Source organism: Prionailurus bengalensis, chromosome B1 (assembly GCF_016509475.1).
Source record: "Prionailurus bengalensis isolate Pbe53 chromosome B1, Fcat_Pben_1.1_paternal_pri, whole genome shotgun sequence".
NCBI classification, from domain to species: domain Eukaryota; kingdom Metazoa; phylum Chordata; class Mammalia; order Carnivora; family Felidae; genus Prionailurus; species Prionailurus bengalensis.
In genome coordinates, this window is record NC_057344.1 from 34,903,919 (window position 1) to 34,919,682 (window position 15,764).

General features: G+C 49.8%; 1 protein-coding gene across 1 annotated transcript in view; it reads left to right on the forward strand.

Moving 5' to 3' along the window:
• LOXL2 (lysyl oxidase like 2) overlaps nt 1–15,764 on the forward strand; it is a 94,013-nt gene that overhangs the window by 21,328 nt on the left and 56,921 nt on the right. The window contains exons 2-3 of the mRNA XM_043561575.1: nt 8,226–8,649; nt 14,918–15,093. Of these exons, the coding sequence (XP_043417510.1) occupies nt 8,295–8,649; nt 14,918–15,093 (531 nt within the window). The 5' untranslated portion in view covers nt 8,226–8,294. The remainder of the gene's footprint in view (nt 1–8,225; nt 8,650–14,917; nt 15,094–15,764) is intronic.

A 15,764-nucleotide genomic window follows, 5' to 3' on the forward strand; every position in this document is an offset into this window, starting at 1 on the left:
GTGGCTGGGAGGGGACCTTTGACTCCCTCATCTTCCACTGTGTAGGTCCTCTTGCCTCCCGGCGGCCCCTCCTCTCGTATCTATTGGCAGCACTGGTTCCCCAGAAGGTCTGGTTGAGTATCTTGGAATCAGAACACAAAGGTCCAAACCCTGCCTTCACCACCTCTGAGCGCTATTGATTTGGGGACGCTTTACTTTTAGAGCCTGAATTTCCACTTTTGATTATGGAAATAACCATACTTGCTGACTCTGAATTCCCCTCCTGCTCTGAAGACCTGCCCATCCATCCTTTTCCAGCCCCTTCTAAAAACTGTGTTCGGAAGCCACCTCTTTCTGTCCCTGCACAGATTGCTTATTTCCACACCTATTGCTCTAGTCACATCATATGCTCTAGTCCAGACTACTCCACGTTTTCTTTTCCTAATTCTTCTTCCCAGCCCTGCTCAAGGCCTTCCTCCTCCCCTAGCCTCTCCTGACCTTTGTACTGAAGTGGGAGGAGTCCCGGATTTGGGAACCAGGAGATATAAATTATCCGCTGCGCTTGCTCCCTTAGCCGGGTGACCCCCGACATGGCCTTCCCCTTTCAAATGGCCCTGCATGGTCCTTTCTGGCAAAAACCTTCTCTGATTTTGTTCGAACTCACACAGACCTCTTGTATCCATACATCCATAACTCTTTTTTTAATGTTTATTTTTGAGAGAGAGAAAGAGCGTTAGGGGTAGAGAGAGAAGGAGACACAAAATCCGAAGCAGGCTCCGGGCTCAGAGCTATCAGCACAGGGCCCAGCGCAGGGCTCCAACCCATGAACTGTGAGATCATGACCTGAGCTGAAAGTCGGATGCTTAACCAACTGAGCCACCCAGATGACCCCCTAAACCCATAAGTCTTAATGTTCCCATAGTCTGGGCCCAACTATTTAAAACTTGAGTACATTCTCTTCTTATAATTCTCCCATTCCAGAGAGATGGGACCAGCCCAAGAGACAATGGGAGAAAAATGAGAACAGAATTTACATTCTAGATGGGGAGATAGGACCAATCCCACAAGAATGTGAGCACCTTCCGTTTCTTAGGTCTCTCCCACAGCAGCTAGCTCCATACTGGGTACAAAATGGGTGCTCAACACTGGGTGTTATATGCAAGCCATGGATCATGGGAATCTACCCCCCAAACCAAGAGCACACTGTATACACTGTATATTAGCCAACTTGACAATAAATTATATTTAAAAAAATAAATAGATGCTCAGTTAAATACTCAGTAAGTATGATAGTACTTTTCATTTATACAGATTCTATGAACTGAAAGGAGCCGAATAAGGAGGTAGGGCACAGGAACTAGGAGGTCATACAGACTGTCCCTCCATTCTTGCAAGAACAGAAGGGACGGGGTGTTTTTCTGCACTCTAACTTATCGTCACCTCCTCTGAGAGGATAAATCCACAGAGGGAGCTTTACTGTACCAAAGTTCAGTCCCAAACCCTGCAATTGTTCAGTTAAAAAAAATGACATTTTCCCCTGCTCTAATGATCCTTTCCGGAAGGAGCATGTATGCAATACAAGTCATTATTTACGGTAATGGCAGAAAGTTGAGGGAGTCTTTCTTGTTTGAGGTTTGGCCGCTGTCGGTCACCCCTCCCCTCTATTCTCACAGCAGAAAATTCACACAGGGCACCTACAGCAGATGAGAGCAGTCGCTTTGTATGAGAAAGCCAGGACTGGGGAAGGCAGCTTGGGCCACGATGGGGCTCCCACCTCCCAGGGAAAAGTGAGGATGACCTAATCCAGTTTTCCTCTGCTTTGCCCCTGTTTTCATTGGCTGAATATATTTTCTCACAGGTCCGAACGATGTATATATTTTACAGAGAGAAACACTGAAGAAGGGGAAATGGTTTGCTAGGGGTAATAGAGCGCTCCCACTGTGCCAACCCAGCTATAACCTCAGAACGTCTGCCCCATGGCAGGTCTGTTGTTTACAAGTAAAACTGCGACACTTACCCACCATCTGCGAGGCCTGCGGTTTGCCTGGCCTCTTCTGCACCGCCCTCCACCCCTACCCCACCTTCCAGGAATGAGGATGGGTCTACCCTGAGCCAGCTGTACCCTGTCCTTATCCAAATCTTTTAAAATAAGGGACTAACGTACGCCAGGGACCGCGCTAAGCCTGGGGGCCGGGTCGAGTGCCAGATCACCCACGCGGGCGCGAGCAGAAAGGGGACACCCGCTCCCACGGAGCCTGGCACTGCCCTGCCCAATCCGTCCTCACCCGGCCTGGTTCTTGAAAAGGCCCGAGGGAGGCAACGGGGCCCGCAAGTCCAGGCCGCCTGGTCAGCGCCCGCCCCCCCCCCCCCCGCCTCGGGGACGCTGGTCCCCCGAACGCCCGCGCGCCCCGAGCCCCCTGGGGCTTACCCAAGGACTTCAGCGCCCCGGGTCCCTGATGGGCCGGGAGGACCGCCCGCCCCAGCGCTGGGGCACTGAGCATCACGGCCCCAGGCCCCGCCCCCGCAGCTGGGTCTGGAACCTCCCCCTATCTGGCCCTGCAGGGCGGGGCTCGGGTCTCCCTGGGTCATCAGCGTCTCTGGACAGCGCAGCCTTTCAGAAACAGTGGGACCACCCTGGATAGATTCCCTGCCGGCCACCTTGCTCCAGGCCCCTGGGGCCTTAGGCCGAGGAGGGGCTGAGCCCAAGCTCAAGTGCAAGGCTCTTGGGTAGAGCAGGCGAGGCCTGAACTGGGTGGCAGTGAAGCAGCCGTGAGGAGCGACCACAGGGCATTTTGCTCTCCACCCACCCAAGCTTTGCTTTGGACGTTGGTTTCCACCTGGTAGTTTTTCCCTCCTGAGGGTTGTTTGGATGCCAGGGAGAAAAACGGATTTTACAAAGCAATCATGGAAAGGAACATTCAGGAGAGAAAGCATGAAGAGATAATTTCAGAAAGGAGGGAGGGAAGAAGGAAGGAAGGAAGGGAGGGAGGGAGGGAGGAAGGAAGGAAGGAAGGAAGGAAGGAAGGAAGGAAGGAAGAAGGAAGGAAGGAAGGAAGGAAGGAAGGAAGGTGGCCAATAGCAAGGAGTGGGGGGCTCAACCTCACTAGTAACAAAAATGCTAGTTAAAACAAAATACCCTTTCCAGCTTCTCAGATACAGAAAAGTTTGAAAACATGGCCTTAGCTAGAATTTTGAATTTGTGGGGAAATCTACATACTACTGGCCGATGTGTAAATTTACAGTCTTGCCGGACGGTCTTCTAGTTTTGCAAAAGTATTGACTTTTTACCAGCTCTTTGACCCAGCGGTTTTACTTTTTGGAATTGATCCCAAGATTGTGCAAAGTTTTAGCTCCAAGGATATTCATGTCAATAATATTTATAGCAGTAAAAAATTCTGTGATAAGATTATCCAATTTTATCATGTATTAATAAAAACAATCTTGTAAAAGAATAGTCAGGGTGGCATAATATTCACAACATACTATTAAATGTGAAAAGCAGTTTGCAGATAAGTATGTAGAAAATTATCCCCGTGTTTGGAAAGGATATATGTATGTACAGAAAAATAGGCTGGAGGGATATATACCCCCATGTTGATAATGTTTACCTCTGGCAGTGATATTGTGAATTATTTTCTTCCTTTTACTTGTTTGCGTTCCCCAGATTTTTATCATTAGCTTGTATAACATTTATAATAAGGAAGAAAAAAAGCATAAAAGTTATTTCTAAAAGAAGAGAGAAGCATCTGGGTCTAATTCTTTACAATCCCCCAGAGTAAGAAGCAGAAGGCCCCACAGAAGAAGCAAAAAAATTCAGGAGCACTTTTCTAGGAAAGATTTAGGAGTTGAACGCTGGCCATTCCCACAGATTGGAGAATCCAAGAAGCTGGGTGGAACAGTTTATAGATATACACATCCAGAGAGTAAGATTTCTTTTTAAAAATTTCAGGGCCACATATTCTTTTCATTTCTTCCTGAGACATGAATAGATGATCTAGGGGCACCTGAAGCTCTCCTGTGAGGGGGAGCCTGGTGGGGGGGGGGTAGGGGAGACAGGCAAATCCTGGACTGGGGTGGGCTGCTAGAGGTAGTAAAGCCTGGTGGGGGGAGGGCATAGCCTGGGTCAGTCTGTTGCCCATATTCAGAGCCTGGCTTGCACATCGTACCATCAGTGCAACCTTGGGTGACTTGCCAAACTTCTCTGTGCATCATTTTCCTCCTGAAGATAATCATGGGGTTTACCCCATTTGAATCAGGTATGTTAGGACACACAGGTGGTTTGAAGGAAGAAGGTTATACTCATTGATTCCTAGAAACAGGAAACAAGGCACACCACGGGGGACCACATGCAGAAGCACCAGGGTCGGTCAAAGGCAGAGGGAGTGAAGGGAAACTGAGGGCTGTGACTGCCCCAGGAAGGAATGGATGAGGCTAAATAAGCAGGCTAAGCAACATGAGGACCAGCCGATTGAATAATATCGGCTCACTCTGGGGCATTAGGAGCTGTCTCTAATTGTCTGGTACCTGGCACTGGGGTGATTAGGGCAGGGGGATAATGCCCCAGAGGGGATGCTAAGATTGAGATTTGGGTAAGGAGGTAGTTGGGGGGGGGGGGCGTGGCTCTGGATTGGTTGGTTTGCCTGGGAAAAGTGCACCTGTAAGGAATTAACTAACCCTGGGAAGGTTAATTGTGTAAAGCACAAGCAAAATACTATTTTAAAGGAAATCAGAGGACACATTCATTCTGATTAGAGGAAGAATTTCCTGTGCCCTTTAGGGCCCTTCTAGCTGGGCACCTGACACATTGGCACCTGACAGATTAACAGGAGAAAATCAAATTTAATTTCATACATATGGGGAATCTACACAGACATGGAAATTCCAAGGACAGGCAAAAGGAGGTACATTTGTCTTCATGAAGTAAAGGAAGGGGGTAGGGGTCTGGGACTTCAAAGGGAAGAATGCAGTTCACGGGAAGATGATAAAGAGTAAATGTTTGGTAAACAATGTTTGCAGGGGTGGGGCAGAGGGGCGGGCGTGGGGGGAGCACTCAGGCCAACTCAGAAACAATGGGACACACAGGACTTTGATCAAACAGGCCTTGCTAGGTTCCTCCCTGTCTACCACACCTGGTTCACACCATAATGTAGTTCTCTATGGTGACAGCTCTCTTTCCTGGAGCAGGTTCTCCATCTAAATATTTTTTAGGCAGTTAAAGGGGAGGGAAAGAGCTTTTCCTGAATCTGCTAGGTTTTGATTGCTTTGAACTCAAAAATAATCTTCATGCTAAAGTGGCCCATTTTGGAGTGGCCTGCCCTTGGCCCCCACAGGGGCATCTGGGAAGGTTCCCTTGAAGAATGGAAGGGGCTGTGACACACACTCTTTGGAGGGAAGGGGAGCGAGAAAGGATGGGGACACAGTGATATGTAAAACTTAAACCAAGTATAGGCTGCTGTGATTGGACTGGTGACATGTGAAAGTCTGGAGCGAGGGCAGGGAGAGAGGGGTAGTTGGAACTGAAGCCAAGAGCGTAGCTATGTGCTGATTGTAGCTGCTATGTGCGGCTTCTACAGGGCAGGCAGAATTGGGGCATTTCTTACATGTGCTGGTGGATCGTTGATGTCTTGGTAGCTTGGGAGTGGCTAGTTCTGGCTTTGCCTGCCCGAAGGGGCAACTCTGATAAAGTCCTCAGTCCTCCCTCGTTCTTGATTTTCTCCCTCGTAATAGAATCATAATCCCTGCCTCCCTTACCATGCCCCACAGTTGTAGCGAGGCTCAGTCGAGCTTGTGGATGCAATTGTGCAACAATGGGAACGAAGCGTGGCCGGGGCACAGGAGGCGAGGATGCTTCCCTTCAGAGCCACGTTGCTGGCTGTGGTCTGAAGGGGGCCACTGCAGGAACCCCTGTGACTTTCCGACCTTGTTTGTGACTCACAGGATGATGGCGAATGGATCTCCAGTGTAACCCGAACTAGCTTGTCTCCCTAACAGTGGCCCCGCACCCGCTACAGGGCACTGGGCACTGCCTGGCCCTCCCAGCAGACGTGGAGCTGCCTCTCCAAGTTAGATCATCCCCCCTGGGCAGCTCTGGGCAGTTATCTGGTCCTTCCTTGATGGTGACGTGCCATGAACTGAACACAATTAGCCTAACCCTCTGTACCTGATTAAAATAGAAAGTATTATACTTCTGGCTTCCACGTACTAGTCCTGGTTTTCCTTCTGGGGCCCCATATTCCAAGACTACTTCCTCTCCTGTGAAACATACCTGCAGTCCTTTTAAGCTAGTGGTTCCTGTCTCTGAATTATGGAAACACTGAGACACATGATCTACGTGGTTATCTCTTGCTATAGCCCTCCCTGTAGGATTCTTAGAGGTAGGCGCCACTGGGCTACGGTGACCACAATTGTAAGAATTTACATTTTTTATTTAGCAAATGCTCCTGCCACACTTACAGTATGTGCCACTCATTCAATCTCCGTAACATTTCGGTGAGCTACATAGTATTATCCCCATTTTATAGGTAGGAAGCACAGAGAGGCAGGGAGAAGTTAAGTATTTGCCCGAGGCTGCACAGCTGGTAGGTGTCAGAGTGAGGATTCAAATGCAAATCGTCTGGCTCTAGAGTCTGTGCTCCCCGCTCCTCTGCTGTCCAGTCTTCCCTCACCTGATCACGGGCCGCTCAGCCCTCTCCTGTCTGCCTCCCCTCTGTGCTAAGAGCAGACTAGACTCGGCCCCCCAGCACCCCTCAGGGAGAGAAACCATGCAAAACGACAGACCTGTCACCAGGACGTCACTGGCATCAGGACTGCTGCCTGAGGCTTCTGCTTGCAGAAACCATAGCTCAGCTAAGGACAGGCCCTGAGTGAGGGCTGTTTAAGGAGACTTTGCTCCTGACCCCCTCGCTCAGCAGCCTCGCCGGACTGCGGTCCAGAGTATGAGCTGTAATGAGATCTGAGGTGTGGGTGGGCAGCGTGCCGGTGTGTCTGAAGGCCCGGAGGCTGAGAGCAGAGCCATAGGAAGGCTCAGATGGGTGTGCAGAGAGAACAGCCCATGTTATGCTGGTGTTTCTCCTGGTGTTCTCTGTACCTGGAAGAGGCCATTTCCGTCCAGCTGAGCTAACGTCCCGAAGGAGGGAGGTCATCGCACACGGGAACACCCGGAAAACACACCCAGCCCCCCCCCACCATGCAGTGCGCTTAAGCGCCATACCTCACCAGTGGCTCAGTCCCTGGAACCAGATCACCCTCTCATGCAATAAACGTGTCCATGAACCTGTAATGTTTACTCTGGAGGAACCAAAGAAGAACGAGCTACAATTCCTGCCCTCGAGAAGTTTGTAACCTACCTGGGGACATGGAAGTGTCTGGAAAGGTTGAGAAGAATGTCTAGATAATGAGCCCACCTTGGAAGGAGAGAGCCACAGAGGCCGCTTCAGTAGGGATGTTGCATAAAGGAGGCGGGAACTGGTCTGGGCCCTGGGGAATGAGCTGTACAGAGGTGGGGAGAAAGAGGAAGAGTATGCTGGATGCCCTCTGATTGCCCTGTCTACTGCTGCCCTCTCTCCCCACCATTCCCTCTGCCCCAGGAGACCAACCCATACAGACTGCACTCCCCGCCCCCCCCGGGGGCTTGGCCTCATCCTGCAGGGTGAGCTTGCCCAATAGGAGACACTGGAAAGAGAGCAGAAGACAGAAGAGAGTGAGGTCAGGCATTTTTATTCTTCCTGCTCCTGTTGCTGTGGTTTGGCTCTAAGACCCTTCACTGAAGCCACAGCTCCAAACAGGCGACCCACTCAGCTTGGCCATGCTCTCTGGTCCTGTCACTCCCTCCCCAACCTCTCAAGCTGGAGTCGGAAGGGTCTTGCCTCTATTGCCAGCCCAGAGCACTATGTTATCTTTTGTTTGTTCCTCTGAGCTCTGCTCAGAGCTCGTGTCTGAGATGGTCTTTTTTTAAAACTCTGCTCAAATTAAGTTTGAATGTGCTCTGGTTCCTGCCAGGAACCCTACTGAAAACACACACACACACACACACACACACACACACACACACACACATTTCAAAGATATGGAATGGTAGATGAGCAGAACAGGTGAGAATTCACAGACCTGTCAGCTGAAGTGTAAGGTGGGAGAAGACAGGGGTCGGGGTCCAGAATGTCAAGAGCTTCAAATACTAAGCAAAGAAGTAAGGAACTCACTGGACGTTCTGTAGATCCCTATAACCTGCATTCCTTCCTGTCTTCCAGGACACTCCTGCCTGCCGCCCCTCACCACCCAGCATCCCCTCGGTCAGGTCCTCCAGCCAGAGGACAGGGATGGAGAGGCGCGGAGTCTGGCGCCTTGCCAGCTGTCTGGCCGTGCTCTCGCTGCTCCTGTCCCTGAGCCTGGCGCAATACGAGAACTGGCCGCACTACCCTGAGTACTTCCAGCAGCCGGCCCCCGAGTACCACCGGCCTCAGGTGCCCTCGGACGTCGCCAAGATCCAGCTACGCCTGGCAGGCCAGAAGAGGAAGCACAGCGAGGGGCGGGTGGAGGTGTACTACAATGGCCAGTGGGGCACCGTGTGTGACGACGACTTCTCCATCCACGCGGCCCACGTCGTCTGCCGGGAGTTGGGATATGTGGAGGCCAAGTCCTGGACCGCCAGCTCCTCCTATGGCAAAGGGGAAGGTAAAGGCTCTATGCTTTGGAACTGAGTGCTGGTGTCCCTGGAAAGCCCAGGAACCGTCCCCTTTTGCACAGTTAACCTGGTAAAGGAGGCTGCAATTGCTGTCAAGTGTGAATTCCTGGTGATACTTCGGCTGGATAGCCTCCTACATCTGCGCGGGAAGGTGGGAGCAGACAGGTGCTGGGAAAGGGTACAGTGACCAACCAGCCTGCTTTGGACTTTCCTGGTTTTAGCACATGAAGCCTGCCATCCAGGAAATGCCTCCCCTTGGCCAAAGCAGACCAGTTGGTGACCCTAGGTGAGGGCTGATATCAGGCTGTACCCAGGGCTCTGTGTGCCCTGCCCGGGGGCCGCATCAGCCAGGGGAGGTGGCGCCTTTCTCCCAATCGCCCCCTTGCAGGGGTGCCTTTTGCTTTTTCTCACAAAGGCCACCTATAGGCTCGCGTTCCCTGCCTCTCCCCACCATGCGGCTCACATAGCATTCCCGTCGTTAACACTAATATGCTGTTCTGGGCTTGTCCGTGATAGGAACAGAGTTACTTTGGGTTTTTCGCTTTGGTTGGCCTACCCTTTCTTCCCTTGTCAAGATCAAATCAAAATATTTTGGGGGGAAAAAAGATGTTTTGGTAAAAGCTTTGAGGGAGAGCAGGTGTTGGAGTCCAGAACCCTGAGCTGGGTCCACGGAGCTGGGGAGCTAACCCATAATATTCTCAGTTAAGGTCGGGGCTAGAGTCTAGGACTCTAACTTTTGGAAGCTTCCCAAGTGGTTGTATATATATCCATGTTTGGTAGTCATGGAAATAGATCATTATGATCCCTTTCAACCCTTGCTTTCTGTTACTCTAGCAATGACAGGAAAAAGGAAACCCACCTCATATGTATCTTACCTCCATGCAATTGAGTTTGTTCTGTGGAAATAACCAGACCAAGAGACCACACTTAGAGTAAACTGTTCTTGAAGCTACCTCCGGGTTCCCTAGTGGTGCCGAGATTAAAGTAGCAAAGACGAGTTGGCAAATGCTGTCTTCTTTTCAAACCTTTGGACATGTCTCCATACTTGTACATTGCCATGTATTCTGCTGGCCGAGTAATCCAGAGGTAACGTCAGGTTTGTGTTTTCAATCCCAGGCTCTTAAGCCTAGGTCTTTTACAACAAATACTTTTCAGGGCTGTGGGGTTTTTTCAGTGACAACTTTATTTTATTTCTACCCAGACTTAAGGTTCACCTGTCATCAGATTAGATGGATGTGGTTTTTTTCCCCATCCCAAGTTCACCTGACCAGAAGTAGGCATGGGGTTGCCAGGAGGTGGGTTAACCTGGCTCAGACTTCGCCATCCAAGGGGGACGAAGGGAAAAGAGTTAAAGAGAGCAGAGGGAATGTGTGAAGGAGCAGTTAAAACCATGGTGCCTGGAATCCGGGCTGGGTGAATAGAACGGTACTACTTGGGGGACTTGTGTGGAAGGCTGTAATGGGTCAGGGTAGAGACTGCAATACAAGAAGGAGGGTGCTAGAAACATCTTTGGGGATGGGTAGGGATGCGGAAGCACAGCAGAGGGGTTGAAATGGACATTGGAGAGGGGTGCCGTTGTTGGTGATGACAAGGTCTAGGCTGCGACCGTGGGAGAGTGGCTGATGTAGGGTGGAGGAAAGGCAGTGGGGAGAGAAGCTTTAGTCACAAGATGCCAAAGAGTCCTGGAAGGGTCATCTGTGTGGATATTGAAACCAGCAGGCTCAGGAAAAGAGAAATATCAAAAAGAAAGGGGGAAACAAATGTTAAAAAAAAAAAATTGTGATCTGTCATGTCTCCCAGCCTTGGGGATTATGTTGTCTGCGTAAAGTGGCACTTGATTTTTACATCATAAGAGAGAGAGGGAGAGAGAGAGAGAGAGAGAGAGAGAGAGAGAGAGAGTACAAGCTGGGGAGAGGCAGAAAGAGAGGGAGACACAGAATCCAAATCAGGCTCCAGGCTCCGAGCTGTCAGCACAGAGCCCGACATGGGGCTCGAACTCACAAACCGTGAGATCATGACCTGAGCCGAAGTCGGACGCTTAACCGACTGAGCCACCCAGGCGCCCCTGAATATAAAGATCTTTGAATATCTGCAGCATCAGTTTTGGATTCTCAGCACTGGGTACATGGTAGGCACTCGGTAAATATTAGCTGATTGATTCATTTTGATTTAGAAGAATACTAAAAAGAGCTGACAAGCAGTCATTGGCATAGAGATCAGAGGATGTGACCAGCGCCCAGGGGTGTGCTCCCATGGAAGGAGTTTAGCCTGCAAGTCAGCTCTGTCGGTGAATTGGGAACCCATGGCTGAGCACTTACGAGGCCGTCCCTGTCACCTGCTCCTGATGTGCAGGCAGTAGTAACAAAGCCCCAGGAGAGCATCCAGGCCCTCCCAGGTTTTCCAGCCTGGACTGTCAACAGATCTTTTCCCCTGAAGTGTCTTTGAGCTCAGGGAACTCATGGACCCTTTCAGAGGGTTCTAGAGGGGACAGCTGCTCTATTTCCCACCCTCCGGTTGGGTGTCACAGTGACCTTTGCTTCAGTCTCCAAACCTGAGATCAGATCTGATGGCTCCACTGCCCCCGCCCCCACCCCGTTGTTCAAATCCGAGTGACAAAGCCAGCAGATGACCACAGCGGGGAGCGGGGTGGGGAGCAGAGGTTCTAACTTGAGCAATTGCCCTGAAAGCAGCAGGGAATACTCTGGCATTCAAAGGGTTTCATTTGTGATCTCTATCTTCCAAATGGTCTGTTAATTGGTTTCTACATCTCCTCTCCTTTCATCAGGAGGAGCATGTCCTAGAGTGAATGAATGGACAGAGTAAAATGAAGTTTTGCTTCCAGAGCAGCTGGCTTTTGTGCCCAAAGTTAGAGCCCCATCTGTGATCCAAGGGCCTCTTTCTAGCAGCTCCGAACTGGGCCCAGAACCACCCTTCATCCCGGCAGGCAGAACCAGGGCTGGCTGCTTGGGGATCAGGACGGTCTAGTTGTTAGGAATTAAGCATAATGTTAAGTACTGTTAAGAAAACATACTGTTATCGAACCGGGCCAAATTAGGATATCGTGCCTGGTGACACTATCTTAGGCTACGTAGAAATTTACACTTCTACAATCTACGAAAAAATAACTGGTGAGAACATGTGAAGCGTAGGATGATTGACAGTGAAGGGTAGCTCTTTGGGATGCCTGGGTGGCTCAGTTAGTCGAGCGTCTGACTTTCAGCTCAGGTCATGATCTCACAGTTTGTGAGTTCGAGCCCTACATCGGGCTCGCTGCTGTCAGCACAGAGCCCGCTTCAGATCCTCTGTCCCCTTTTCTCTGCCCCTCCCCTGCTCACTCTCTCTCTCTCTCTCTCTCTCTCTCTCTCTCAAAAATGAAAAGAAAAGAAAGCAGCTCTTGGGGTCAGCTCTTTGAGGGAAGTTAGTTCCCTTAGCACCCCAGGGAGCTAATTTCAAATGTTCCTTATCAAAAAGTAAAGCAGGTCTTAGAGCACCTGTTCTGCAGTTCCCAATGGTTCTTTTAGCTTTGCGCTGTCCTGCTTCCCATCCCCTTAGGTGGGATGGTTTCTGTTATCACAGATGGAATAAGGGCCCTGCTCCCTTTCACCATCTCTGTCCCTTCAGCAGCTTTGTCACCGAATTTCCAAAGAAGAGGCCCCACTTCAAACGCAGACGGTCTTTTCCGTTGCTAATACTTAGCAAGACAAACATTGGTTTGTTGCTGAAGCAGCAACTGATTAGGGAGCATATGTTTCCGTGGAGTTCGACGGCTGGGAAGCAAGGCCAAATTGAGAAACCAGTTGGAAAACCTCAGCCCAGATGTTTTCAATAAGCTTGTTGTTCCCCACAATGTGTCTGAGGTGCTCTGGTTCAGGCCCTGACCAGCCATCCGTCACAGCGAACACATTTCAGAAGGTCCCCGGAGTCAGGGACTGGCCCCGCATCCTCTCTGACCTTGAAGAACCTCAGATTCTCCTCAATTTTCTTGCCTCTATAATGGGAGTGTTTTTATCTGTGTTTTCCTTTCCTCGTGGAAACCGCGGGATCCCCTGTTTTTCTGATTTACTGGAAGGAGGAAGGCAAGGGGGGCTGGGCACGTACTGGGCACATACATTATCTCATCAAATCTCCATGGTGACTTGTTTGTTGGGGATTCTTGTTTCCACTTTAGAAATGGGAAACAGGTTTGGTTAAGTAGATGGCCAAGTTATGTGGTGCCCAAGCCCGAGGCAGAGAGAGTTTGAGCCCAGGTTATCTGGCTCCTTTATAGTATAGAGCCCTGCCTGAAGCCATGAGGAAAAGGAGACATTTGACTTTGTTTCCTTTCATTTTATAGGGGTACTTACGAAAATCACTATTTGAAAACCCTTTAGCACTTTAAAAAAATTATTTTTAATTGTGATAAAATACACATAAAAATGTGCCGTCTTCATCACAATTCAGTGTACAACTCAGTAGTGTTAGTACCTTCATATTGTTGTATGACCAATCTCCTGAACACTTTTTTAACTTGCAGAACTGAAACTCAGTCCTTACTCAACAACCGCTCCTCCTTCTCCCCTCTCCCAGCCCCTGGCAACCTCCATTCTACTGTCTGTCTTTATGAACTTGACTCCTCTAAGGACCTCATCTAAGTGGAATCATCTAGCTTCTGTCATTTTGTGACTGGCTTATTTCACGTAGCGTAATGTCCTGAAGGTCCATCCATGTTGCAGCCTGTCTTAGAATGTCCTTCCTTTTTAAGGCTGAGTAATAGCCCAGTGTGGATATAGACCACAATTTGTCAATGGACCCTTGAGTTGCTTCCAGCTTTTGACGATTGTGAATAATGCTGTATTGCACGTGGGTGTGCAACTATCTCTTTGACACCCTGCCTTCAGCTCTTTTGGGTGTATACCCAGAAGTGGGGATTGCTGGATCGCATGGCAATCCCATTTTTATTTTTAAAATATTTATTTATTTATTGAAGTGTAGCCGACACACAATGTTCCATTAGTTTTGGGGTGTACAACATAGGGACTGGAAAAGTCTCTGCGTTACACTATGCTCACCAGGAATGTAGCTGCTACCACCTGTCACCATATAGTGCTATTACAATACCATTGACTATATTCCCTGCTGTGCCTTTCATCCCCACGACTTACTCATTCTATAATTGGAAGACGGTACCTCCCATTTTTAATTTCTTGAGGAGCCGCCATACTGTTTTCCATAGTGGCCACACCATTTTACATGTTTGCCAACCACTAGTGCATGAGGGTTCCAGCTTTTCCACCACTTTGCTGACACTTGCTATTTTCTGTCCTTTTGGTAGTAGCCATTCCAGTGGGTATGAGGTGATGTCTCATTGTGACCAACCCTCTAGTACTTTGCATGCTGAATTCTCTACTTAGTGCAGATCAGGTAGAGACACGGAGGTGAGCAGAATTCCACAGGGCCCCCCAGGCAGATTGTTCGCCTGACTTCTGGAACGTGAGGAGGCAGCTCTGTGGGTTGGTCTAGCCGGGCCATCTTGGATTCATTGGCTAGGAAACATCAGGAAGTGAGAAGAGCACTTGCTGGACCAGGTTCTGGGTTCAGGGGGTGAACCTCACTGGGTTCGGTGGGAATACTAATGCCTTGAGGCACCCAAGAGTCAGGGGAGGTGATACGTATGAAAATGCTGGAAAAACCCCAAACCTTCAGTGGCAGGATAGCTTACATTTTCCCCAAGGGGTCAGAGTTCAGCCTCCGCTGCGGATGGAAGGTGAGTCTGGCTTGTGCCATAGTCAGCATCACTAAAATCACCATCGTCATTATTGTTACCATGCTTGAGTAACTACGGGCCAATGATAAACTAGGCATGCATCATGTATTATCTCTAATCTGTATACACAGCCCTGCAGTTGAGGTGTCTGACGAGAGGGGCTTTGACCAAGGCCATATAGCTAAGTGGCTCTGCCAGCATTAAACCCAGCTTAGTATCCAACATCTCTGCTCTTTCTACCATGCCACGTGACTTCTGGGCTCAAATTTGGGTTCTGTTCATATCACATTCAGTCTACCACATCCCCAGATCACATCAGCGGTCCACTCTGGAACGGGAATCCAGATGGTCTAGAACTATACCCAATATATGAAACATACTAAAGATCGATGGATGACCACAATAACTGCCAAAATGAGAGAAAAATTCTCTTCCTGCGTATGGCGTTGGTGCCCCCAAAGACTCAAACCTCCTTTGACGCAGTGCTTGGTCTCTCTCTTCTCTGCTTCCTTCAGGGCCCATCTGGTTGGACAATATCTACTGCACTGGCAAAGAGGCCACCCTCGCAGCTTGCTCCTCCAATGGCTGGGGTGTCACCGACTGCAAGCACACAGAAGACGTGGGTGTGGTGTGCAGTGACAAAAGGATTCCTGGCTTCAAGTTTGACAATTCGTTGGTCAACCACATAGAGGCAAGTCTCGTGCTCTTGACGACCCCCTCACGTGAATACTTTCCTTCTTCCATGAAACTCCGTTCTTGCCTACTGATTCCAAGAGGAGTGTGTGAGCACGAAAGAGGGGACCCAAGCCAGCCTGGTTTGGTGCAGGGTAGTTGAGGAGAGGGTTTCTGGGGAAGGGGATACCGTCAGTGGGGAAAGGGCATTCCAGACACATTCCAGAATGGCTTGGGTAAGGGCACAGAGGGGCTGAGGCATCAGCTGGGGATAAATAGGTCAGTACTGCCCAACAGTAGTGGGAAATGAAGCTACAAAGGGTGCACATGAAAGCCCTTCTGTGCTCTTCCCAGGAGCTTGCTCTTTGCACTGAGAAAATGTACTAGTTATCAGTTGCCGTGTAACAAATTACACCCCCCCCCTCCAAATTTTGCAGATTCAAACAACAGACTGTTAGCTCACTTAGTTTCTGAGGGTCGGGAATCCATGAGCAGCTTAGCTGGTTGACTCTGATCAGATTCTCTCATGAGGTCACCAGGGGCTGGAGTGACCTCTCCCAAGCTGACTCAGGCAGCTGTTGGCCAGCTTTCGTTTCTTTCTGGCTGTCAGCTGGAACCCTCTGATCCTCTGCACACAACCTCTCTATAGGCTGCCTAAGTATCCTTAAGACGTGGAGGTTGCCCTTCTCC